The following is a 25,302-nucleotide window of genomic DNA, read 5'->3' as shown; positions in this document are numbered from 1 at the left end:
AGATACTACATTTCATATGTGCGGGACCGCAGGCAAGAGTATACTTCTCAGAGCCTCGCTTTTTCATTCGTAAAATGGAGGACATGATAGCGTCCACTCCCTGGGATGGATGGTTGAGAGGATTAATTATAACAGTCATCATTTATTGAGTTTACTACCAGCCGAGACGTTCGCTGATGGTTCTAGACGGCTTACTTCCTTAAACCTTCCCACCAGCCTGGGACCCCGTTTTACAGAAGAGGAAATAGAGGCACAGGTGGGTCACTTTCCCAGGATACACAGATGCAAAGTCGTGAAGCCGGGATTTGAATCCAGGCAGTGTGCCTCCAGATCCCTTGCTCTTAAGCAAGCTGAGAAAATGAGTATGGGGGAGTGAACAGTGAGCGCCCTGGAGAGGTGGGCGCCCCGACTCTGGCGTCCCTTCTCGGTGGGTGCCACATTTACCTATCACGCACCCAGATCTAACTGGATCAGTATGCCCCCAGAAGGGCAGGATGTTGAATGAATGAATGTGGAATAAATGAATGAATGGGGCAAGGGAGACAGGGTTAGGGTGCAAGATTCCAGGGAAATGAGAAGAACAGAATGAGGGGACTTGGAGATTAGTGATTCCAACAGGAGGAAACCCTTCCGCTACTGGACCTCAGTTTACCATGTGTGCAACGAATGCACTTCAATAAAACTCTGTGAATCCTTTGAGAGTATCAGCGAGGCAAAGGCGCGACCACTGGAGACAGGCAGTTCTGGGTTCAAATGCTGGGTTCAAAGCTGTGCCGCCTATGACCTGTTAGCCTCCCTGAGACTCAGTCCTCACGTCTGTAAAAAAACGACGCTAGCCAATGTTTATCTAGCGCTTACTGGTACCAGGCTCTCTTCTAAGGGCTTTGCATTTACTATTTTCTTAACTCTTTGTAACAACCCAAGGCGGTAAGCACAGAGACTTTGTGTGGAACCCAGTAGGTGTGCATTAAGAATAAGCTTTTATTATCATCAAATAAAATTAATACCATAGACCTCCTACTGAAGCCCGCGTTTTCAGCCCTAGGCGCCGCTGTCGTTGTACGGTCGTGCGGAGCACTCCGGTCAACGGTTACCTTGCGGGGAGCTGGGGCGGTGGGGGGATGGTTTGCAAAGCGATCCCCAGCCCCAGAAACACCGGCAGTGCTGGGGAGGAATTGGAAGACGGTCCCTAACACCACGTGATCGCCGCTCCTCCGCTTCCCTCCCACTCTGGGCCCACTTCAGGCGCAGTTTGTCAGCGCGCACGAACCACCGGACGCGTACTGGGAAGCCGTGTGGAGCCGGACCTCCGCCCTCACCGGAAAGGTTGTCAGCAAAAATGGCGGAAGACAACCCACCGGCTGGACCAATCAGGAGGCAAGCTGGCCGTTAGGACCCGTGGGAATGCTCACGCGAGAGGAGAGTTGTAGACGGCTTCTGCGCATGCGTCCCCCTAATGGGCGGGAAGCCGCTGCTGAGGTCCTGAGACCGCGCAAGTTTGGGCTTCTGAAGGGCGGCGGGCATTAAATTCCACTTCCTGCGCACTGACAAGTGCTTTATTGGCTAATTTTCCTAACAGAGCGTTGTAAACCAAGGCCGGGGTGTCCCCCTGAGTGGTCTGGCTGGGGCCCGTGCGGCCTCGACCCCCTCTGGTCGGCGCTAGCCCTGCCCCCGCCCTAGCCTCCCTCAGCTTCGCAAGGCGAACTCCTCAGGCTGGGCCAGGGCCTGGGCTCCGAGGGAAGGGGGCCGCCTTCCCCTGCCCTGTGCAGTCCAGGATCTGGGGTTCGTTCACAGGGCGCTTGGATGGGGTCGCGTTAAGTGCCGTGATTGCGAGGCTGCCTGTGTCCCCCGCAGCACTTGGCTCTGAGAGATGCTGGCCCGGCCTTTGGCCTCCTGCCCAGGCAACCTCCCGGCCTGGCTACGCCGCCCGCCGACAGACACGAGGAATCCAGCCCTTATTGGCCTCCCACAGAGATGGGACTGCCAAGGCATTGCTCAGGTCAGCCTGGAGGCGGGTGGGCGCGCGCACAGCGGGAGACTCAGACGGAAATGCCCTCTCTGAGTGCTACTGGCTCGATCCCACTTGTCATTTTTGTCTGGGGTGCTCAAATTTAGGGTTACTTGGTGAGAGGCTGGTAGCACTGAAAAGGGGACTGGAATCCCCCCCACCACCACCTTTTAGGACCCACTCCCACCCCAGCATCCTTGCCCCTTCCAGGAGCTTTGATCCCTGGAGGTAATTTCCCTTGTGCTTTTTTTTTTTTTTTTTTTTTTTGCATTGGAAAACAGTGGCTGGTTACCAAAGTCCCAGGAAGTCACTGACAATCAATCATAAGTAATTAAAGAGGCAGCAAGGCCCAGGAGCTGCTAAAATCCTCAAGGTGAGGGTGAGGCCTGCCTGTCTACCCTTGAGTGGGAAGATCTGTTGCTGACGCAGGCCACCTCCTGAGACCTGGGAAAAGCCAAAAGATACCCCAGCCTCGTGATAAAAAGTTTGGAAGAGCCTCTCACCCCCACCATAACTCTAGCAACCAGCTATCTTGCTACTACTCATTATGATCTAAACTTGCATGTTCATTTGGGAGCAAGTTCCTCCCCTGCAGCTGGCTTCCCTGAAGTGTTAGGTCTCAATTCCCCCTTCCCCACCTCCACCCTTTATAAAATTTCTTCCCTGCTGTCATCCTTCGTACCTCGCTCCTTGTATTAAGTGTCACTGGACAGGTAAGGTTGGCACAGCTTACAGGACAGATAGATCCTATCATGGTTGCCAGCTCCCTGGGGACTCCTTAGTTATTTGAGAGGAGACCCACTCCAGCCATTCTCCCTCCTCCTAATTCTGAAATGAAAGCTCCCCAGATCCAGCCTGAGGTCTCTCCTCCAACCCAGCTTCTTTGGGCTGCAGGGTTGTGGGAAAATGACTGCTACAAGGGGTAGAAACTGACAAGGAGACACTGAGGGCCAGGCCTGCTGTAGGAGGAGGCATTATTTTGGGGTGGCTTCTCCCAGCTGTTTCATCTTCTCTTCTGAAGCTTTGTCTGGAAGCAAGACCTCCACAGTAAAACTGACCTTCTTGGCATGAATGAAGCTGTAGGTGTTGTCAAACCGCAGGACATCTGAGGGGAGGCAGAAAACCAGACATTCAGGCAGTTCTGACAAAGGGCTTAGGAATAGTGATTTTTGTTGATTTTTATTTAATGAGCAAAGCAGTGTGGTAGGTAATGATGATGAAGGTAGCATAAGCAATGGTCTTTGATCTGAAACATAGTCTAGCTGGGTTGACAAGATGTTCACGGAAAGAAAAAAAAATGAGACAGCACATGCCAAGTGCCAGATGAGTGACAGAGACAATCACGTCTGTAACAGCTTGGAAGAAAAGGGACTGGTAGACCAAAACCATATGAAAGTCTTTTTAGAGGAGTTTGAGCTTGAACTTGGATTTGAAAGGGGAAAGTAGAATTAGTATCGGCAATAGTATTTGTAATAATAATAGTAATAGTGGCTATTTATGTATTGCAGCACTGGGTTTGTAATCTGCATGTTATCTCTTTCTCACAACAACTCTGAGTTCAGCATTAGTCTTGTTTTATATCCAATAAAAAGGAGGTCGTGTGACTCTTGTGTCACACAGTGAAGAAATGATGGAGCTTGAATTTCTCCCTGGTCCACATTACTGCCTTTGTCTTGCCTGACTTGGGCCGTAGAATGCCTGGCCCTGTTCAGTTTCTTTCCTTTTTTTTGGCAGCTGGCCAGTAAGAGGATCTGAACCCTTGACCTTGGTGTTATCAGTACCATACTCTCCCAAGAAAGCTAACTGGTCACCTGCTCTTGTTCAGTTTCTGACAAAAGGTAAAATGGGCAAACTTTTTAAACCAAGGATTTACACTTCAGGAAGATAAGGGCCAAGGATGCTCACTGCATCCCTGTTTGTAATAAAAAAAGATTGGGGAAACTCAAATGTTTATCAAGAGAATTGCTAAAACAATTTTTATTTTTTAATTTTTTTAAAAGATGACCGGTAAGGGGATCTTAACCCTTGACTTGGTGTTGTCAGCACCACACTCTCCCAAGTGAGCCACGGGCTGGCCCTGCTAAACAATTTATATTGTAATCCATATGATGGAATACTATTCTAATATAAAGAGGTTAGCACCATAGAAATGACTGGGAAAACTGTCCACAGTATATCCTGAGGCCAAAAAAGCAAGTTGCAGAACAGTTAGTAAATAGTTTGTAACATTTTTGTTAAAATATATGTCTAAAAAACGTTTTGCCTTTACTGCTTGGTCTACTTACACTCCCAGGTGGCTGGCCAAACCCTTGACCTTGGTGTTATCAACACCACACTCTAACCAAGTGAGCTAACTGGTCAGCCCACGGGTTCTCTTTGATACCACTCAGGTGCTTGTCCTAAAGGGAAAGCTTTCTCAAATTGTGATGAGTTTTACAATTTCAAAATACCTTCAAACATACACTGAATGATAGACATAATTCCTGTGAATGTACGGGTGTATGTGTAAATGCTCTGTTTATTATGGAAACATGTAATGCTTCTAAAGGGATGGAAATATTTGGTAGGATAATAGACAAGACCTGTTAGGAGTGGTTTCCTCTGGAAAAAGAAAATGGGCATGAAGTTGGCAGAGAAAGCTTCCAAGCCTTGGCAAAGGAACAGACTGCTTTTATTATAACCCTGTTTCTTTGAGAAGTTGTTCCATTTTAATCAAATACCCCTTCAAGAGAACTGAGTATGAAAACAAAAACACTAGCTCTGCCCCTTCCCTATCCTGGTCTTCTCTCATTTTTCCCAGCAAAAACAAAAACAAAAACAACTGTGTATTTAATCATAAAACTTAAACTTTCCCCTGTCCTGACCCTGGATAAAATGCATAGTTTAGACCAAGGGTAGACACACCACCCACTCTTCCTTTATGGTGTGAAGTAAGTATTAATTACCGATTTTCTCTCTGTACCAGAGATCTTTCAGGGCCAACAGTCACTCTGGAAAAAGTGAAGCCACCTCTCTGCCTTGGATGACAGAGCCTTAGCAACCACAGTAATTCATGCTGGAGTAGAGACCTTTGAGTGCCTTGTACCAAGTATCTGGAATGAGATGCTCTGCCTAGCAAGATATTCTGCCCTCAGAAACAAGGAAGGGATTGATCGGAGGTACAGGCCTGACGGAAGTGGAGTCACTGCAGCTCCAGAGTCAAATCCTTGGTTTTGACAGTAATCATGGACTCACAGAGCCCCCTGAGATTCTCCAGACTAAGGCTCCTTAACTTTTGTTCGGTAACTGACCCACTTGAGAATCTGATGAAAGCACACAATTTCAGACTCCCTGGAACCCATCATAACCCTTCTGGGGCAGTAGTTCCCAGTGAGAAAGGTACTGTTCTGAAGAGAGGTGGGGGAAAAGGGGTGGGAGGTAGGTGTAATCTTGCCTTCTTGTTTGTGAATTGAAAATATATACTAAATTAGCTTCCTTTATTTCTTCTTTATATTACAGATAGATTATATTGGTTTTTAAATTATGTGTGTAAGTGGGTTATATCATCTATAAATTTCATTTTACAATAGTAAGGGGACATTAGACACTATTTGTTATAAAAGGGGAGTGTTTGGTCTTTAGAATTTAGAATGACTGCTCTAAGTCCACAGACTGCAGATTGAGATCTACTCTAAAACATTCCCCTCGTTTTAAGGAGAAAGAAAGCCAAATCTAATTATTTAGAGACATTTGCTCAAAACACTGGGAGAGTTGGTAGCAAAGCTGTACTCAGAAGCCAGGCCTCCTGGTGCCTGCCTGGACTCTTTTTCACCCTAGTATGGCTTGGCAGTGCTGTTGAACCTTTCTGTACTGTTTAAGGTCTTCTGGACCACCTTCCACACTCCTGGTGGACAAAGTCCAGATCTTTTTTCTGGAACTTTTTGTTCCTAGTCAGGTATTCTATACATAGTAGGCCCTCAGTAAATATTAGGCAAGAGAAAAAAAAGTAAAAACATTCTTGTGTCTCCCAAAATTCATATGTTGAAATACTAACCCCCAATGTGATGATATTAGGAGGTGAGGCCTTTGGGAGGTGATTAGGTCATGAGGGTTGTGGCCTCATGAATGAGTTTAGTGTCCTGTAAAAGAGACATGAAAGTGCTTGCTTCCTCTTTCTCTGCATGTGAAGACACAGGAAGATGGCCATCTGCAAACCAGGACATGGGCCCTCAACAGAACTGAATCTTCCGGTGCCTTGATCTTAGACTTCCCAGCCTCCAGAACCATAAAAAATAAATGTTAAGCCATTCAGTCTGTGGTAATTTGTTACAGCGGCCTGAGCTAAGACACCTGGATTTCTGAGTTACCTGGACCCACATCAGACTCTGTGTGAAGGAGAAGTAAACCTTTGTGAAGCTAAAAAAAAAAAGTAAAAACATTCAAACTTTGGTCCTCCTCCTCAGTAATTTAGTACACTTGGATGAGGACCAGAGAAGCCTGGGAGGGGAAATGTGTTCTCACCATTGGAGGCTGGCACAGAATTTTAATTTCTCTAGTGGGTGATTATGTTCCACTTTACAGGGGTTGCCTGATTCTCCAAGGGCATTGCCTTCCCACAGGTGATCTTATAACCTAACACTGGGTTCTCTCTGGGCTTATGTCTAACCTGAGCCATGGCACCTGACAACAGCTGATCCCACCTCATTGTCTATACACTTGGGAAGGAGGAATGGATGCTGTGGCCTGATTCTGTTCCTCCTGGGAACTGGTAACAAGCAGATTCCAGTCAAGGCCCTGCGGGGAATTTATCCAAGAAGAGCTAAAATAAATTTGGAATTTGCAAACCTAAGCCTGATTATGTTAAAAAGCTCATGGTCCCTTCTTAGGCTATGTCCTTCAGATAATAAAGAGGAGATAAAGGGGTAGTGGGCAATGCTGGAAAATGGGTGGGGCTCTCTTACTGGCTCCTTGACCATGGGTAAATTACTTCCCTGGTCTGAGACTCTACTCTCTTTAACACATCAAGGACAGATGTTCTGATCATCTCTTCAACAGTCTATGGCCAGGAAATCCTGGACCAGGACTCTAGGATTCTCTGGTGTCTTCTTTCTTTTGGTGTCTATGCAAGCTACTTTTTAGGAGAGATAACATCCCTTCTCTATACCTCAGCTTCCCCATCCATTAAAAAAAGAAATTCAAGGGCCGGCCCATGGCTCACTCGGGAGAGTGCGGTGCTGATAACACCAAGGCCCCCGGTTCGGATCCCATATAGGGATGGCCGGTTCGCTCACTGGCTGAGCGTGGTGCTCACAACACCAAGTCAAGGGTTAAGATCCCCTTACCGGTCATCTTTTAAAAAAAAAAAAAAGAAAGAAAGAAATTCAAGCTTGTACGTATGAAGTGCTTTATCTTCTGTGGGTGACAGTGTCTGGGTTGGTGCTAAGCCTTATTCTTGCTGAAGCAGACAGTATACGCCTTCTCCCCTGGGACCTGGCTGCTCACTAACAAGAATACTCTCCCACCCAGAGAGCTATATTGTACCATAGAGCATCTGTGAAGAGGGGGTGGCAGAGACTGAAGGTCGCCTGGAATATGAGGGAAGAGGCAGAATCTAAGTTTGGTGATGATGTGGACAAGCACAGAGGCCAAGACATCTGTGCGGCCAGTTCAGATCTCCTGGCGGTCCTGCCACAGAAATGGAGCACAGGGCTTCTCCCATCTCCCAGCATTATCTCCAGGATGGCCTTTCTGCTCCAGGCCTTCCCCTAATGACAGTAATGGTGGCTACAGTATACTGAGTGTTTACTGTATGCCAGGCATTATGCTAAGTGCTGCACAGACCTTATCACATTTAATCATCAAGATCCCTGTAAGATCCCCCCATTGTAGCAATCAGGAAACTGAAGCTCTGGGAGGTTAAAGTCACTTGCCTAAAGCCATACACCTAATCAGTAATCAAGTCTAACCCAGGTCTGATGGTAAAGGCCTTGCTCTCAATGGTTTTCCATGCCCAGCCCCTTGGCTCTAATAGAAAGGAAACTAGAGATTTGAGTGTGTGTGTATGATTTTTCTGCTTATAAATATAGTACACGGTCATTGGAAAATGTATTATATTTGCAGAAATAGTGGAAAAAATAGAAGCCCTCTATAAGCATCCTGCCACCCCAGAGATAACCACTGTTAGAATTAGCATAGATTCCTTAGAATTCTTTTTTGTGTACACACTTTTTTTTAAAATCAGAGTGAGTATATACCATACATGCTGTGTTTCATGCTTTTTTATCTAACATGTATCAGACATCTTACATGTCAATTATTCTCTTGAATGGGTATATGGTATTCCATCGTATGGACAGACTATAATTTATTTAACAAGACCTTATTATAGTTATTTAGTTTCTTGCCAGTCTTCCAGGCTGCTAGGAACATTCTTGTACCTATATCTTTGTATATTTGTGCAAATATTTCTATAGGATAAATTTCAAGAAGTAGAATTGCTGAGTGAAAGGGAATTTTAACCAACATTGCAAAGTTTAGTGAGGTTAAACATCTCTTCAAATGTCTATTTGCCATTCTTAGTCTTCTTGTGTAAACTACCTGTTCACATTCTTTGCCCATTTTTTGGTCAGCCAGGAGATGAATGAAGCTCAGAGGGCTCATGGCTGGGCTTTTCAGTGCTCTGCTAACCCTGTGATCCTGTGCCCTCCCAGCCAGTTCTGCCTCTCTGACCTTTGGGGAAGGAGCATCCCCAAGAAATGTCTGGCCATAGTCACAGACCCAGTTAGACCCAGACCAGAAAGCAGATATTCTGAACCTCTGTGATCACCTAGAACTCTGACTCCCCTATACCTGGGACTCCCAGGTCAGAGTCCCACACTGCTGTTAACCATCTGGGTCGCCCTGAGCAGGTCATTTCACCTAAACAAGCTGGGTCACATTGAGCAAGTAATTTCACCTTAGCGAGTCTAGTTTTCCTCTCTATGCAAGCAGAGTGTTGAACTAATGGAGTTCCACTTCTAGTTCTAACACTCTGAGAGCCTAAATCCACAGAGGAAGAGGCACCTCACAGGCAGAAAGCTGGGCAGGGGCTTCAAAGCATTGCCAAGACAGAGATACTTACAGATGCCAGGATCGCTGCAGGTGAGGGTCCCATCCTCAGGGACCAGGTGGGAATTGTACCTCTGGTTGGGCAGCACCTCTGTCATCTCCCCTGCCCTCTGCCGCTCCCCCATCTTGGTCTTCAGGAAAATCCCAAAACCAATGTCCGCCCCATCCGACATGAACTGCCACCTGCAGGGGACATCCACCCATTTGGATGTAATTCTGTGTGTGCCCTTTCTGGGGTCCTGGCACCAGGGCTTCTCCCACCCCAGGCCACCCACTGGTACCTATGGAGAAAAGGCTCAGGTCTCCTGGAAAGGCCCAGGACCCTACCTGAGTACACAGCCGGGGAAGAGGATCTCATACTCCACTTGGTGGGAGGAGCCACGGGAAATTTGCACGCTGTGTTCATACTGCTGTTTCACCTGGTCTCGCACATAATACTTCTTGGGGATGTCACCCCCATAGTTGATCTAGAAGTAGAGCATGGGGTGAGCTGGAATATGCACTTGAACCAGGCTTCCCTGTTCACCTCCAGCCCCTGGTGGCCCATACCTTGGATTTGCACTTGGGGTTTCCGTCAGGGTCAGTCATGGTGCCCCCATATTCCACAGGCACCTGGTCAGCGCTGATATGTTTCAGTAAAACATCCTTCCAGTTTGCTGGCAAGAGAGGGAAGGAAGGAAAAAGACGTGTTACCATGAGGTAAGATTTCACCATAGCCCTAGCGGTCTACACCAAAGAGCCAGAAAAAAACCCACCCATCACTCTCCTCACCAAACACCAGCATCAGGAGCAGATGGTGTATGCATCGTACTGCAGGGATCAGGAAGAACCATCATCCAGAGGATGGACCACGAATCAGGAGACCTGGGTTCCTATTCTCACTGCATCTGACCAGCTGAGTGCCCTTAGGCACCCCACATCATTCTAAGCTTAGTTCCTCCTGCCCTGCAAGGTTATGGTGGGAGTGAAATGAACTAAGTACCTGAGAGAGCTCTGTACACTGTAAAGTGCCCTACATGCATGAGAGTACATTATCGAAGGTGATACAAACATTGCAGTACAAGCAGGAGGGGAAAATGAAAGCGGGGAAGGGCATTCCATGCAGAGACAACAGCATGTGCGGCCAGCAGGAAGGCCTGAATCCACATGACCTGACCTGGTCAGGCTGAACTCTGTGTTTGTCTTCTTCCCCACTTTCTCCTACACCTAATCATCTTCAATGGTAACTTAATGAATGAATGTATCCCTTTGGAGTGACTCCTTAAATGGGTTCCTTTGGCTATAACCCAGTCACAGTTTCACTTCTGCTCTGCTGTTTTCGGCTGTTTAGCTGCCAGATTTTGGCTCATTTTTTAAAATAACCAAGCCCTTTCCTGTCTAGGAGTTTGACTCTAGTGCAGCCAGTGCAGAGAACCACTTCTCCACCGACCCAAATTTGTAAACAAATATCAGCCAAGTACAATATTTTGATACTGGAAACCTTTCCATGCTGACCATGTAGACCATATGAAGGCAGCAGCTCCAAGCCATAGGGTACAACCCAGTGTCTTCTGTGCTGTGCTGGCTGGAAACCCACAGAGACCATTTAGGGTTTTGCCAGCCCTCAGAGTTTAGGGACTGGAGACCACGTGACTCTTGGGAACACAGTGTCTGTGACTTGGTCTTGATTTAATCTGTACTGCTAAGCTCCAGTGACCAGCCTGGAGTGAATTTCTTCCCTCTGTTGAAGACTCTGTACCCTCCCAGCCAGAGGCAGGTTTGGTTGAAAGAGTTTAGGTGTGGGTGAGGGAACAGACTGAGCCTCCTACACAGCTCTGCTGCCAGGGAACCAAAGCGCCTCTTGCACATGGTGGGTGGCAGCAGCAGAAAAACCAAAAGTCATAAAAGCCTTTTGCTCAAATTTTATATTTCTTCCCCCAGTTCAGCTGGAGAGTTGGGATAAGGCCAGGAGGATTCTTCCCATCTTACAGAGAGAGTAACTGAGGCAACCAGAAGCAGAATTTGTTGCTGCCAGAGCTAGGACTAGAACCCAGAAGTCCTCACTCCAACCCCCAAATCTCACTAGCGCACATTTGGAAAATCTCCATTTTGGGGGGGGAGGGGATGGGGCTCGCCAATACAGGGATCTGAACCCTTGACCTTGGTGCTATAACACTGTGCTCTAACCAACTGAGCTAACCAGCCAGCTCAAAAAATCTCCACTTTTAATGTGTCCCTAAAGGTAAACATTCAGAAACTTTCAGAATCCCTACTACCTACTCCCAAGTTCAACTCCATAGGTTGCATCAAGGCTTCCAGGAGCCTATCCCAATCTACCCTTCTAGCCTTTTCTCCCACCACTCCACTTCAAGCAAAACTGAACTCCTGCCTGCCCCTGGCTGGCTTGATTGCTGTGCATCCTCCTTGCTGGGTTTTGGGTCACACTTTCCCATGCGCCCTGATGTTCTCCCTGCTTCCCTGCATATCCAATCCCTGTTGACCTGCTTCTCTGCCAACCTCATTAATCACTTTTTCTCAGTCTCCCTAGTGGGCTCCTGTTTCTCCACCTGCTCTTCAGCTTGGATATTCCCTAGGGTTCAGCCTCTGTTCTTCCATGGGCTGTTTTATCTACTCTCAAGGTTTTAGCTGCTGCCTTTATATGATAACTCCCAAATCTCCAGACTGAAGTTCTCTCCTTAGCTTCAGCCCCAAGTATTCCCAACATCTGTACATCTCACAGATTCTTTCTCAAATTCAACTTCAAGCTTGTTCAAGCTTATTCTAGTTGTTTTCCCCAGTTGAACTAATCATCATCTACTCAGTCATTCATGCCAGACAGTAGGGAGTCATTCTAGATTTCTCTTTCTCCCTTAATTCCTACATCTAGTCCTTTGAGTTCTGCAGTTTTTCTTCCTAAATTAATCTTAAATCCATCCTCTCTTCTCTATCCCTATACTGCCACTGCCCCGGTTCAGGGTTGCAACACTTCTTGCATGGACAACAGTGGGCAAACAGGTATCTGTCCTTCACAATCTTGCCAGTACAATGTCTCAGTATGAAAATCTGATTGTAGTACTCCCATGACAAGAACTCTGGTTCCCAGTAGCCTGCAGAGTCATGACCCAGCATTTCAACATGGTCTCCTGGATTCTCCTTGTCCTCCAGCCTCATCTCTTGCCACAACCTGCCTCTCATTCCATAACAACTGCCTGTGCCTTGCTGTGTAAGGTACTTCTTCAATGCTGTTCTTTCTGCCCAGCAGCTTCCTGCCTTACCCCATCTGGCTGACTCTTACTCATTCCGCAGCATGCAGCTTAGGCCTCACCTCCTCTGTAGCTCAGGTGAGGTGAGTGCCCCTGCTCAGTGCTCCCACACCCTTTGTGGTTTCCCCTTTCTTACATCTATTATATCATGATAGATATCTGTTTGTGTCTCCCTTCCCTGAGAGGCTGCGAGCTCTTCAAGAGCCTCTGTCTTATTCATCTTTGTAGATTTGGCACCTAGTGCAGGACCTGGCACATAGGTGCTTGTCAAATGAAGCTGCTCCTAGTTGTCCCCAACTGAAAGCAACCTTGCTCCTATGACCTACATGGCACCCTCTCTATGCCTTTTCTAGTGTCTTTTCTTGTGTGTATTATAGCTTTCTCTATATAGGTTCTCTCTTCTGTTATATTATAAGCTCCTTGAGGGCAAGGACTGGGGTTTCATTCATCTTTGAATCTACATTGATGAGTCCAGTGCTTGCTTTTACAGTGTATGAGAAAAAGAGTTCTTATGAAAACAGACAGGAAGGCCCTAGCTCTGCCCCAGCTTGGTCCTGGGTCCCACTGCTACCAAACCAGAAGAGGGAGCCTTCACCCTGGTGGCTCTGGTCATACTTCTAAAGCACAACCCAGTTTGGGTCACAGACCATCCTGTGGAGTTGAGAAGAGTCTGAGCCACTCACCTCCCAGGACCATGATCTTCTTACGAGTGTCCTCACTCAGGAAGGGTTTAATGAGGTTATAGGCCACAGGAAACAGCTTGGGGGCTGGAACAGAGACCAGGCCATGTGAGGCTCAGAGCAGTGTCCAGTCTGTCTCTAATGATGTCCTCTGTAGCCCCCCACCTAATGTCAGGCCACATATTCCCTAGTGCTATGGAACCCACACGGGCAGCTCAGGGTGCGAGGCTCAGCATGGGCATCTCGTTAAGGTCTGGCTTCCTCATCTGTACAGTGGGTATAGTCAAATATCTCTTCTGGTCTCATTGGGCTGGGTGGCTCAAAGGGGATAACAGATACTAAAAGCTCTGTCAATTGTAAAGTGGTCTGCATATGTCAAGGGTCAGTCTTCCGAATATGTCCTTAGACTCCTCCTTTGGCTCACTCTGTTTGACTCTCCTCAATCTGCTCCAGTAATATTTTTAGCCCCTCTTTCCCATTTGGCTTCATCACAGGAAATTCCCAACTTACCTTTAACAACAAAAAGACGCTTCAGTGTTTCAGGATAATTTTCCTCAAACATGCAGAGAAACTGTGGAAACAAAATCACTCTGATGCCAGCAGGCTCAGACCTCTGTGTCAGGGAGAGAGGCCCTGCTTCCTCCAGACCAGACTCTGCCTCCGTTGCCTCACCCATCCCACAGGGCAGCCTGGCAGAGGGGCCCACTACCCCCCGCTCCTCCTCCTTACCCCTGCCCCTCACCTCTCCATAGGCTTCCACAGCAGGCTTCCAGAGATGCTTGAGGCCAAGCCCCTCACAGTCATAAATCATGGTGATGGTCTCCACCTTCTTCCCCAGCTGCAGGGAACAGAGAGCAGGAAGCCATATGAAGCTGGCCCACTACAGAAGCCCACCCAGGCTCAGGACAAAGGCTGATTGCACCATGCACCTGGAGCAAGCAGGTCAGGTCAGGGCTGGACCTAGGTTTTCCAGATCAAGATAATCAGCCCAGGCTTGACTTGTAGCCTTGGCATGTCACTCTTCCTGCCTAGGTCCCCATGTTCTCATCCAGGAGACAACTGTGTGGATCTGGATTACATCTGAGGTCCCTCTGCTCTGCAGTTTGGCCTGGCAGCTTCCCTTTTCTCTGAATCACTGTAGGCAGCACCCATGTAGCTCCTGTGTGGCCACTTCTCTCTCTATCCAAACTAAGCCCTTCCAGGTGCATCTACATCTAATGCTCCCTGCAGCCAGCCCCCCAGGGTTTGTGCACACAGTAGGCTCTCAGTGAACATTTGTGGATGAGTGTTGAAACATTACCAAGCTTTATCACATCATTTCACTGGATCTTTACAACTGCTGAGAGGAAGGAAAGAGAAGACCACAGTGGTGGCTCTAGCTTGTTCTTCAGTCTTTTTTGTCAGTAAAGGAATCAGCTATCTATCTTTTTTTAGTACAGAGTTAGAGAATCACAGAATCTGAGATCATCTACACGAGCAGGACCCAAATATTTGCGCAAGGATGGATTGGTCCATGACAAAGATTTCACTGGCTCCCAGATAAATGAGAAAAATAACAATAATGTAGTGAGTTTTTTATGAAGCTAGAAGTATTCAATTTAAAAGACTGCCTTTTTCACCCTGAAACAATAAAAATTCTTAAAGGAAACATAGGAGAAACACTTTAGGAAGTAGGACTGGGCACAGATTTCATGAACACGACCCCAAAAGCATGGGCAACCAAAGGAAAAATAAATAAATGGGATTATATCAAACTAAAAAGCTTCTGCACAGCAAAAGAAACAATTAACAGACTTAAAAGACAACCAACAGAGTGGGAGAAAATATTTGCAAAATATACATCTGACAAACATACAAGGTTAATATCCAGAACATACAAGGATCTCAAACAACTTTACAACAAAAAAGCAAATAACCCATTTAAAAAATGGGCAAAAGAGCTAAATAGGCATTTCTCAAAGGAAGATATACGAATAGCCATCAGACACATGAAAAAATGCTCAACATCACTCAGCATTTGGGAAATGCAAATCAAAACCACACTGAGATACCATCTCACCCCAGTTAGGATGGCTAATATCCAAAAGACTGTGAATGATAAGTGCTGGAGAGGTTGTGGAGAAAAAGGAACTCTCATACATTGTTGGTGGGACTGCAAAATGGTGCAGCCTCTATGGAAAATGGTATGGAGGTTCCTCAAACAATTGCAGATAGATCTACCATATGACCCAGCTATCCCACTGCTAAGAGTTGGAACCAGCCCAAATGTCCATCATCAGATGAGTGGATACGGAAAACGTGGTATATCTACACAATGGAATACTACTCTGCTATAAAAAAACCATGAAATACTGCCATTTGCAACAACATGGATGGACCTAGAGAGAATTATATTAAGTGAAACGAGTCAGGCACAGAAAGAGAAATATCACATGTTCTCACTTATTTGTGAGAGCTAAAAATAAATAAATAAATACACAAGTAAATTACAATTCCTTGAAGTTGATCCGACAAGCGAACAGATGTGAGGTTGTTGGGAGGGAGGGGGGAGAGGGAGGAGGGAGGTTTCAGTAATGGGCCACAATAATCAACCACATTGTATATTGACAAAATTAAATTAAATTTTAAAAAAAAGACTGCCTTTTATCCCTAGATTATGCCATTCGTATAGATTTTGGTGTTAATTATGGCAATAATGGATGATCTTTTTTTTTTATACGTCCTTACTTGGCAAAATAAAAATTTGGCAACATTATGTCAGCCTCTAAAACTTTGAAACTTCACTAGTCTAGGAAATCCAAAAGTGTGGGCCTCGCCCTGAAGCTGTGCTTAAATCCCTATGTGACATCCCTACTTCTGCTTCAATGCCTTCACCATGGTCAACTTATTTTCAACCACAGTAGTCCACTCACCTTTGTGGTCTGGCAAGCACACTCCTGCAGAAGCAGCTCACAGTCCCGCATCTTGGTCTTGAGCAGGTCCTGTTTGGTGGCTGAGAACAGCAGACCCTTGGCATCCAGAGGTCCAATGATATCGTACCAGACTGGGCAGCCATCCAAGTCATAGCCACACATGCCCCCTGACAGATACTGTTGAACCACCTGAGCAAAGACATAGAGGAGACACCTAGTCAACAGGCCCATGGCATCCACACATTCCTGGGTCACTTACTACAGGTTCCCCAACATCTCCTTCCACATCCCTCCCCTGGGTGCCAATGGATAGCCATTTTGGGAACCATCAAGGCTCACTGGCCTTGAACCCTTCTCTGAGAGTCACAGTCCAACAGACTCAGGACGCAGGCCATGGGTCTAACAGGACTAGCATAGGGAGGGGGCAAGATAATTTGTCCTCACCTCTGGAGGCTGCCAGCTAATGATGTTGTCAATGTCCTTTTGCTTTCGGAACTCCACATGCTGCAAATATATAATCAGGAATTTTAAAAAGCAGGAGTGGAGTGGCTTAATAGGCATCTAGCAATAAGTGACAACATGAACAGACCATCAGACTAGAAGTCAATAATCTAATAGTTGCTAGAAGGCAATAGGCAGGAACGGAAAAGAAGGCCCTGCCTGTTTTAGAGGTATCAGCAGAACAGATTATCACTTCTGAGTGGCCCAGAACTATGAAAGCTCTGTGTTTCCAGGGAAGAGATTGCACTTTGTCCCAGATGAATAAGGCAATAGTGGTCAACTACTACTCAGATAGGCCACACAAGTCAAAAGCTATGATCGGGGTGGGTAGAGGTGGGCAAAAGAAGTCCAAGCAAGGTGTGATTCTGATGGGGAGGAACTAAGGCAACAGCGCAACAGCGGGATTTGGAGCCAAATGGATCTCACCTTCCGGAGCATGGCCTCTGACTTCTGCAGGTCAAAGCTTCTTGCTGTAACAGGGAAACGCGTTCAGGGTTAGGCCAGCAGACTGGGTGTCCAAGGATGGGGAGCTTTCCCCATTCCCATGGTGGGGCCAGTTCCTCTTAGTCGTCTCCCCAGCTGACTCTCAGATCATCCCACATGCAGAAGAGAATATGAGGACCTTCACTGAGGGCTTCTATAACACCATAGCCCCAAGTTTGTGGGGAGAGCAGGTCAAGGTTCAGGGCAGTTAGGGGCAGCAATGCAACTTCAGGGTCAAAAGTTTTAATCTACAGAATGCGACCAGATGAACGGTCATATCTCCTCTCAGGGAAAGTGAACCCTGGATATCCTCTATCATTTGGCATTCCCCTTTACACAAAGTTTATTTCCTCCACAGTCTAACATCCAGTCCTGAGAACTTGATCCACAGTTGAAAGATGAACATAGCTTCCCTGTAATCCGGAGCCAGCAGAACATCCCAGAGGGATAGAGGGGTTGACAAGACTCCAGTTAACCTTATGTCCTCAAGGGATCCACGCATACCCTAAAGGAACACAAAGGGCCCTCCTACTAGGGTTCCTGAAAAGTTTCAGAATTCAGATTCATGTGGGCCAACTCTATTTTATCCATGAACCTCACCCAACAAGTTGTCCTGCTCACCTGCTCCCAGGTAATCACCGCTGCCATTTACACTCACTTCTCACTGTTATATTGAGCTCAGAACCACTCCAGAGACTATCAGGGAGTAGGGTTGCTTCGTCAACCACATGAGAACCCTTCCGATACTGGCAAATTCTATGTTGTCACCTGAGTCTGCTCTACTATCATGTTGCCCATCCTTGGAACCTTTAACAATTCCTCACAGCGTGGTTTCAAGTCCATCCAAATAACTCCCCTTTGAATATTTTCCAGTTTGCCAGTGCCCCTCTTAGAGTGTGCTGTCTGGAGCCCAGCAAGGCACCAGTGTTGTCTGAGAACTTTTTGGCAACAGTCACACCCTTAACTCAGGTGAAGCTTATAATCAACTTAAACGCCGCCCCCCCCCACCACCCAAATCCTTTTCACCTCTGCTTCTACTAAGCCTCCATTCCATATGTGGAGAGGTGGAACTTTAGATCCTTCCCTATCAAATTTCATCTCGTTACATCAGCTTCATTTCATCCTTTAAAAAGTTTTTGAGGTCCAGATTCGAACCAATTTTGCCATCTGACCTATGAACTGTCCCTCCCAGCTGCTTGTTCTCTGTGAATGTGATTGGCATATGGATCTGCTGACAGCCCTGGAACCTGGGCCAGGCAGGCTGCCCTCTGGACTGTCACCGGTCCCTTAGTTGATCTCTGGGAGTAGCCGAGAATATTCCCTGACTCTGCTGTCATGAAATCCAGTTCTCTCTCCTGGGCCCAGCAGGTGCTTCAAGAGATTTGGCCAATGCTGTGTCCATCATTGGTGCTGGACACTGGCAAAGCTGAGCAGCCATCACTCTTGGGAAGTTCCTTTCAACTACCGCCCTTCTCAAGCATTCATGGCAGCATGGGGAAGCTTTTAGAGGAATATAACCTGGGTTTGCATTCCAGCTCTTCTACCTTCTCTTTTTGACCTTGGACAAGACACTGCACATCTCTGAATCATCTAATAAGCTAGAAACACTTGGAAGATGCAAGGCGACATCCTGCCATGATGGGGGAGTTAGACCATGAAAATGGGAGTCTTCCATAGGAAGGACACCCCTCCTGTGAGGAAAGCCCTGATCTTCCAGGAAACAGGAGTGGTGGTTAACTGTGAGCCCCCTTACCTCAGGGGGAGGCTCTCCAGTTAACCCTTATCTTCCAGGATCCAACATCGAGGGTCTTCTGCAAGGGTTCTCCCCGAGTTGCCACTTGGTCCTGGCAGTCCCCCACCTCGTGCTCCCCACACCTGCTGAGTGAGGCCTCTCCAGGGCTCCTGCTGCCATGGTCAGGGGCAGCTCAAAGCATGGCTTGGGCCACTGTGAGAGAACCTGGCCTAGGAGCAGATGTCCTGGGTTCTTGTTTGCCCGCTCCCTAGTCCTATAAAATGCATAGACAGACCTGCTCTGCCTCCCTCACAGGGTTTCCACCACCTCCTTATTTTATCTTGCCATCTGACCCTCTTTGCTGGGGTGCCAAAAGCTCAGCCCCAGTCAGGGGGAGTTTGTGGGGTCTTGTATACCTGCTCTCAGTCCTGGGGGCTGGCAGAAAACTGAACCCCACATGGGGGAAAGAGAGAAGGAGAGGAACCTGGAGCTCACACCTGGGTTAGAGAAAGACATTCTGTTGGTGCATGGCTTGCAAATGTCTCCTTTAGAATCAAAGAGAGGGCTGGCTGGTTAGCTCGGTTGGTTAGAGCATGGCCTTGTAACGTCAAGGGTTTGGTTCCCAGTATCAGCCAGCCACCATAAAAAAGAGAGAAATTTTTTTTTTTTTAAAAAGGCAACATGGAGCCAGCCCATGGCTCACTTGGGAGAGTGTGGTGCTGATAATATCAAGGCCACAGGTTTGGATCCCTATATAGGGATGGCCGGTTAGCTCACTTGGGAGAGCGTGGTGCTGACAACACCAAGTCAAGGGTTAAGATCCCCTTACCGGTCATCTTTTTTTTTAAAAAAAAAAAAAGGCAACAAAACCCTAATTGAAATTCATAATAGGGTCTGACCAGGCCTAAGCTCCTGCCCAGGAAATGTGAGGAACAAATGAAACTTTCTCTGTTTTAAGAGGCTGTGCTTGGCTTCAGGGGCATCTGTATCTTCCTGGAAAGGGTGCTGGAGCCCTAGGTTCTGCCCTGATTCTGCCTCACATTACCTGTGCACCTCAGGTAAGTCCCCTCCCCTCTCTGAGCCTCACTTCTCATCTGGCAAATGACATGCTCACACTTTGTATTCCTGGGAGGGGATAGGATGTGCCTGATAAGTGTAATGGCGAGCTCTCAAGCCTCATGCAGAGAGGAGGTTACCCCAGAAGTCAGGAATAGGGAGGGCCTGGGAGACAAGCTGCCAGGACCCCAGGCCAGCCTCTTCCTAGATAAAAGAGAGCTGCGTTGCTGTTCAACGGCTCCCTGAAACCACTCTTCACCTAACAGCAGCTCTATAGTTTGATCATCTTGCAGCTGGTCCTTTAAGGAGGCTAGTGTCCTCCCACTCTCTCCACCCACCCACTTCTAGCTACAGCCTTTCAGCAAATGCTGGGCCAAAATTTCCTCCAGCCTGGACTGACTCCACTGCCACCTCCATGCTTCCCCTCCACCCTCTTTGGGCAGGCTTGGTCGGGGGGGGGGCCGGAGAATAGAAGCCTTTTTGGGAAAAAGGGCAAATGACACTTTCAGAGGCACATGAGACCCCACGTGGCTCTCCTGGATGCACCTGCCCCAGGTGTTTGCTAGCAGTCCCTCAAGAGCATGCCAGCTCTATTAGATTTCTGGAAAGAAAAAGAAAATATATCTCTTCGGTCGTCCCAAGACTCCTAAGGCACGCATGTGTGTGTATGTGTCCATAAGTAAGTAACAGGGCATGATTTTTAGTATATGGGGATATGATGCTACACCACAATTTAAGCTCTATAATCTAACTCAATGGAATTTTCTTTATTATTTCTATGTCTGGTAATAAAGTTTCTATACAGAAACAAAAAAGTGTGTGTCAGAAGAACTAGGGAGGGTGGCACATGATTCGAATCACAAGAGAGGAGAGGAGGGAAAAAAAGGAAAGATTTCAGGAGTTGGCGGATGGGGCTGAGTTTGGCCATGATGCTAGTAGAAACGTGTGCATGTCATTGCCACACAGAGCTCTGTTATGTCATGTCTTGTAACAGGCAGGGCATCCTGTCTCATCTGCTCTCCCAGAGGAGGAGCCTAGGGGAAGTTTCTGTCCCTGGCCTAGGCACCACAGCCACGCCAGGGCAGAACTTGGGGCTCTGGAGCCTGGCGGTGGTTTGAGGAGAGTTTTATCAAAGTGGGTCGGGCTGAGCTCCCCATATTCCATTCCCCATGCACATTACCCCCTCCTTTAAGCTGCCTAAATTGCTGGCAGCAGGTGGCCTGCCATCCCAACAGGACACAGAGAGGGCCAGCCTCTCCCAGGGGCTAGGGCTCTGGTTTTAAACTCAGCTCTGCCTTCACCTTCCCACGTGGTAGGGCCTTTCTGGGCTTGTCTTTTCCTCAGCCCATTTCCCCACGTCCATCAGCAAAGATTTATCGAGGGGACTTAAAGGGCGCAGGGCTGAGAGTCAGCAGACCTGCACTCTGGTCTTCTCTCTGCCTGCGGCTTGCTCACAGTATGATCTGGGACAAGTCATTTCACCTCTCTGAGTGTCTAGCTATCCAATAGAATGGGTGAGGTTATGTAATCACCAAGAGCCCTTTGGGCTCTAAACGTTGAACACTCTAGATTCTCAAATTGCCAGGGGCAGGGTTTCCAGAGGATGCCATTCTGTTACCCAGACTGATCCCCTGCCCCAGACTCCCGCAGCCCCTCTTCCCTCACCTCGGAGCCAGCGCAGGAGAAAATAGTCATCTGGATTCGGCAGGGTGGGCAGCACATCCTGGACATTCTCCCGAAACTGTAGGGAGAGGCAGCTGGGTGAGTGGATGGTCCCACCTGACTGCCCTCTGCCCAGGACTTTCCATAGGGGCCTTTGCTGGATCTCTCTTTAAGACGGCTCAACTCTGCAGCCACTGGCCGAGCACTTGGACTGCATGGGGCACTCTGTCCTGCCAGGGGGTGCCAGGTAGCAGGGGATGAGAGAGAAGGGAGTAAGCCCCCTGCCCCTGCCTCTCTGCAAGCGCTTCTACACACCAGTCTGGCGAGCAAGCAGATGTGTTCCCAGCTAACTGTGAGAGTAGGCACTTTGGCACGTACCACAGTAAAAGTTGTCAGTTTACATGCCCCATGTGCCCAGCATTGATCTTGGCACTGTATCCTATTCATTCCTTACTCAAAGTCTCTAGAGATATTACTGTCCCCATTTTATAGATGAAGGAATTAAAGCTCACAGAGGCTAAGTAACATGTCCAAGGTCACATTGCTGGTAATTAGCAGAGCTTGGATGCAAAGCCAGTTCTGTCTGAGTCCAGAGCACACTCTCTTTCCACTGTGGTGCTGGGGGAGCAGAGGGAAGGAAGAGAGTGGTCTCATATGGCTACATATACAAAATGGCATTTGAACTGGGCTTGAAGGACTTCAAAGGGAGAGGGAAGTGGACAATCCAGGTCGAGGGAACAGTTCCATCAGGAAGCCATGAAAGGGGAAAGTGCAGGTAGTGCCAAACAAGGGAAGGGGACAGTGACTCCAAGGGACAGCCACACCCACCTCCAATCTCTGACTACCCTGTAGGAAAGCAGGCCCCCATGTGCCCTCTCGGAGTCTCCTGTTCCCAGCCACTCACCTTTCCCTGGTCGCTGACCTACAGGACAGCCCCAGAGCGGGCCAATGGGGACCAGCCACCTCTGCCCCTTGCCTAGGTCAGCCAAGGACTCAGACCATCCCACCCCCAAAGCAGCTCCCAGTGCTCCAGGGAAACTGCTCCTCCTCACTGCAGACATGAAGCCACCCCTCACCAAAGACCCTACCCATCCCCTGGTCTCCAGCTTAATACCACCTAATCCCTTCTCTGCCTGACTTGCTCTGCAGGTCAGGAGTAAAATCTGAAGCCTCCCTATCTAGCCTTCCCGCAATGAGGGAGGCCCAGCCTGGGACAAAGCCTACATGAGGCCAGTGCCTCCCCACTGCTGCCATGGCAGGAGACATCTGCATCCCTGCCCCAACCCCCTCCAGCAATGGAAAACTGCCCAGCTGTGGAGCGTCCAAACCGTGGGGCTGGACCAAACTGGCTTTGGAAGGGAGAACAGCCGACCTCCCCTGTCCCCAAAGGCAGGGGAGAAGAGGAGATTCAGATGCTGGGGAGGGCATTTGAAACTACTCAAACCAGCCCTCAAACTACTGCTCCTGCCTCCTCTGCCCAGGTGCCAAGGCAAAGCCAGGCTTATCTCTGCCTTCTGAGGAGCATCAGCCTAAATTCCGAGCCAGGCAGGGGTCTGGATTGCAAGACAAGGGAGGACTGGTCTCAGCTCAAACTAACCCCAATCCAGTGAGTCAAAGGGGTGGTGGGGGTGGGGGTTGGAATTCGCACACGCTGGCTCTCCCTTCAGCATCATCTGGTCCAACCTCCTCATTTCATTTCATCAAGGAGCAAACAGAGAAGGACAGGGTTTTGCCCAAGGTCGTACAGCGACTTGGTGCCGGGTCAGGGGCTATCCAAGTATCCTAAGGAGCTGTCCAGGGCCTTGTCCATCGTGCCACTGCTCCAGCAAGAGGAAAACTTCCCGGAAATGGGAGGAAACTTGGGGCTTTGCCCCTGCCCCAGGGCACAGCTGCCAGGCCTGAGGATGAATGTTGCCTTTGTGCCCTCAGCGGCCTCCGAGAGCTTCCAAGCAACCACTTCTTCCCAGGTGGCATCGCCAGGGCTGCTCGGGGCTGGGGCGCGGGTGGCCAAACTTCCCGGGGACCCCTAGGCGGGCGGGGGCAGGCAGCAGCCGTCCGCGGGGTGCGGCCCAGGCAGGGGTGACCCGCGGCTGTCCCTCCGCCCCCCGCCCCCCGCAGACAGTCCCTCGCCCCCACCCAGCCCCTCCGCGTCTCGCTCTCTGGAGAGCGATGGCCACAGCTCCGGGCGGGGTGAGGACTCACCTGGGCCAGTGCCTCCTTCTGTTTGGGGCTCAGATCTCCGACTCTGCCGCTCATCGTGGCTCAGGCTCGGGCGCGGCGGTTGCGGCAGCCGATGGAGCACGGACTCCTTCGCCCGCGCGGGAGTAAAGTCCCAGCCTTTAGCCCGGGCCACGGGGCTGGCGGCCAAGCCCCGCCTCTTAAAGGACCCGAGGGGCGGGGTAGCGAGAGATGCGCTGAGTCGCCGAAGGCTCTGACGCGCACCCCCTCCGCCCTCCTGAAGTCGGGGGCCTAGGCACGAGGCGAGCAGGAGTGGCCACCGGGACTGAGGCGGGGTGGTCATCAGAAGAGCAGAAAGACTGAGTTTGGGTCCCATATTTACCTTTAGTTCACAGTGTGACCTTGGGCGAGACACCTGAGCTCTCTGGACCTGTTTCCCATCTGAACACCGAGGATATTGAAAGGTGCTATCTAAAGAGCTCTTCTAAGATCAGGACCCCATAGTGCAGGACCTCTCCCCTCCTCCAAAGACGGTAGAGAGCTTGCCTGGTGCCGCTGTGTGTTGTGATGTCCCTTAACCTAGCCATCACACTGTCCCTGGGAACTGTGGTATTGACCATTCCTCTACGGAGCCCTGCTTTCCTCTTTCTTGTCCTGCCATCCGTTTATGATGACTGCTGCTAGCCCCAGCTCCGGACCTTTCAGTGTTGACAGCCTTTCCCCTCCACCTGGGGAGAAGGCAGGGTGAAGGACAGGGCTCCAGGCTGAGGGGCAAGGAAACACAGACCCCTCTCTCTCCACCCAGGGCCTGTCCTGTGCCTCTCACCTTCCCTGCTCTCCAAGAGCTACGCCTACGTGCTTACACCTCGCTGCGTGGAGGAGTGCTTCCTCTCTGGAAATCAGAAGACTTAGGTTTGAATCCCACATCCTCCACTTCTTTCTATGAGACTTCAGCAAACCACTTCCCCTCCCTGAATCCCAGCTTCTTCATTCACCAAATGTGGGTGAAATCTGGACTTCAAGTCAGCAGGAAGCTAAAGTGAGCTAATACATAATTCACTTAGTGCAGAGCTTAGCACAGGGGTCACATCTTGTAACCACTTCTGAGTCTCCTGCGCAGCCCCCCTTTGCTACCTCTCTGGCTAGGCTTCAGCCTCTGGGTGTGGATGGAGGATAGACATGGAGGAAGCCACTGTGAAAGCAATGGCCCAGGGAAAGCAGGCCTGCTCTCAGCTTATCTGCTTCCCTGGCTCTTGCCCAGGGGCCAGAGCTGTGGGTTCCCATGTAGCTGCAAGTGTGACTTACAGGATGGATGCTCCAGCAGATGCAGCCCAGCAGCCTCCTCTCCAGCCTGTGCCACCTGACTGTCCAGACCCCAGTCTCTGTCCCTTCAGTGAAGCCATTTCCTCTTTTCGGAGCTTAACAGCCTTTCCCTTCTGCCTGCATCCCCTGCCACTTTAATCCTGCCTCCATGGTAGCACCTTGAGCCATTCTTTCTACTGTGAGCCAGGCCACAGGCACTGTTCTGGGACCCAGAAATGCATCCAACACCAGCCTACCCTTCCAAAAATAAGAAATGGGCACTGTCAGCTAGAATACAAGAGCAAGATAAATGTCCCAAAGAGAGGCAGCAAGCATCTGGGAGCTTAAAAGGGAGAGAATTTGCTTTGAGTTGGAAGAATCCGAGAAGGCTTCAAGGGGGAAGTGGCATTTGGTCTGGACCTTAACATGTGGTGTGGAAGAGACATGGAAGGGAGGCTCA

The 25,302-nt window shown here is 48.9% G+C and overlaps 1 protein-coding gene and 1 long non-coding RNA gene across 3 annotated transcripts; one reads left to right on the top strand and one right to left on the bottom strand.

Moving 5' to 3' along the window:
- The first annotated feature begins 1,457 nt into the window (after positions 1-1,457).
- Positions 1,458-6,298, top strand: LOC134369360 (uncharacterized). Its single transcript, XR_010022608.1, has 4 exons — positions 1,458-1,999; positions 3,743-3,846; positions 4,974-5,386; positions 6,177-6,298. It is a non-coding gene; the product is annotated as an uncharacterized LOC134369360 (long non-coding RNA).
- Positions 2,983-23,618, bottom strand: SEC14L2 (SEC14 like lipid binding 2). Of its 2 annotated transcripts, XM_063085771.1 has the most exons (12): positions 23,565-23,618; positions 21,366-21,441; positions 16,856-16,899; positions 16,373-16,432; positions 15,929-16,117; positions 13,759-13,854; positions 13,527-13,587; positions 13,020-13,103; positions 9,644-9,750; positions 9,422-9,561; positions 9,108-9,277; positions 2,983-3,113 (listed from the first exon to the last, which is right to left on the bottom strand). In XM_063085771.1, the coding sequence occupies exons 1-12, from the start codon at positions 23,616-23,618 to the stop codon at positions 2,983-2,985; spliced, it is 1,212 nt and encodes a 403-aa protein (XP_062941841.1). The 2 variants fall into 2 exon arrangements, with proteins under 2 accessions (XP_062941841.1, XP_062941842.1); XM_063085772.1 differs by lacking the exons at positions 15,929-16,117; positions 16,373-16,432.
- Between the last annotated feature and the right edge of the window lie 1,684 nt (positions 23,619-25,302).

The sequence above is a fragment of the Cynocephalus volans genome, chromosome 2, assembly GCF_027409185.1.
Source record: "Cynocephalus volans isolate mCynVol1 chromosome 2, mCynVol1.pri, whole genome shotgun sequence".
NCBI classification, from domain to species: domain Eukaryota; kingdom Metazoa; phylum Chordata; class Mammalia; order Dermoptera; family Cynocephalidae; genus Cynocephalus; species Cynocephalus volans.
This window is presented reverse-complemented; position numbering and strand designations above follow the sequence as displayed.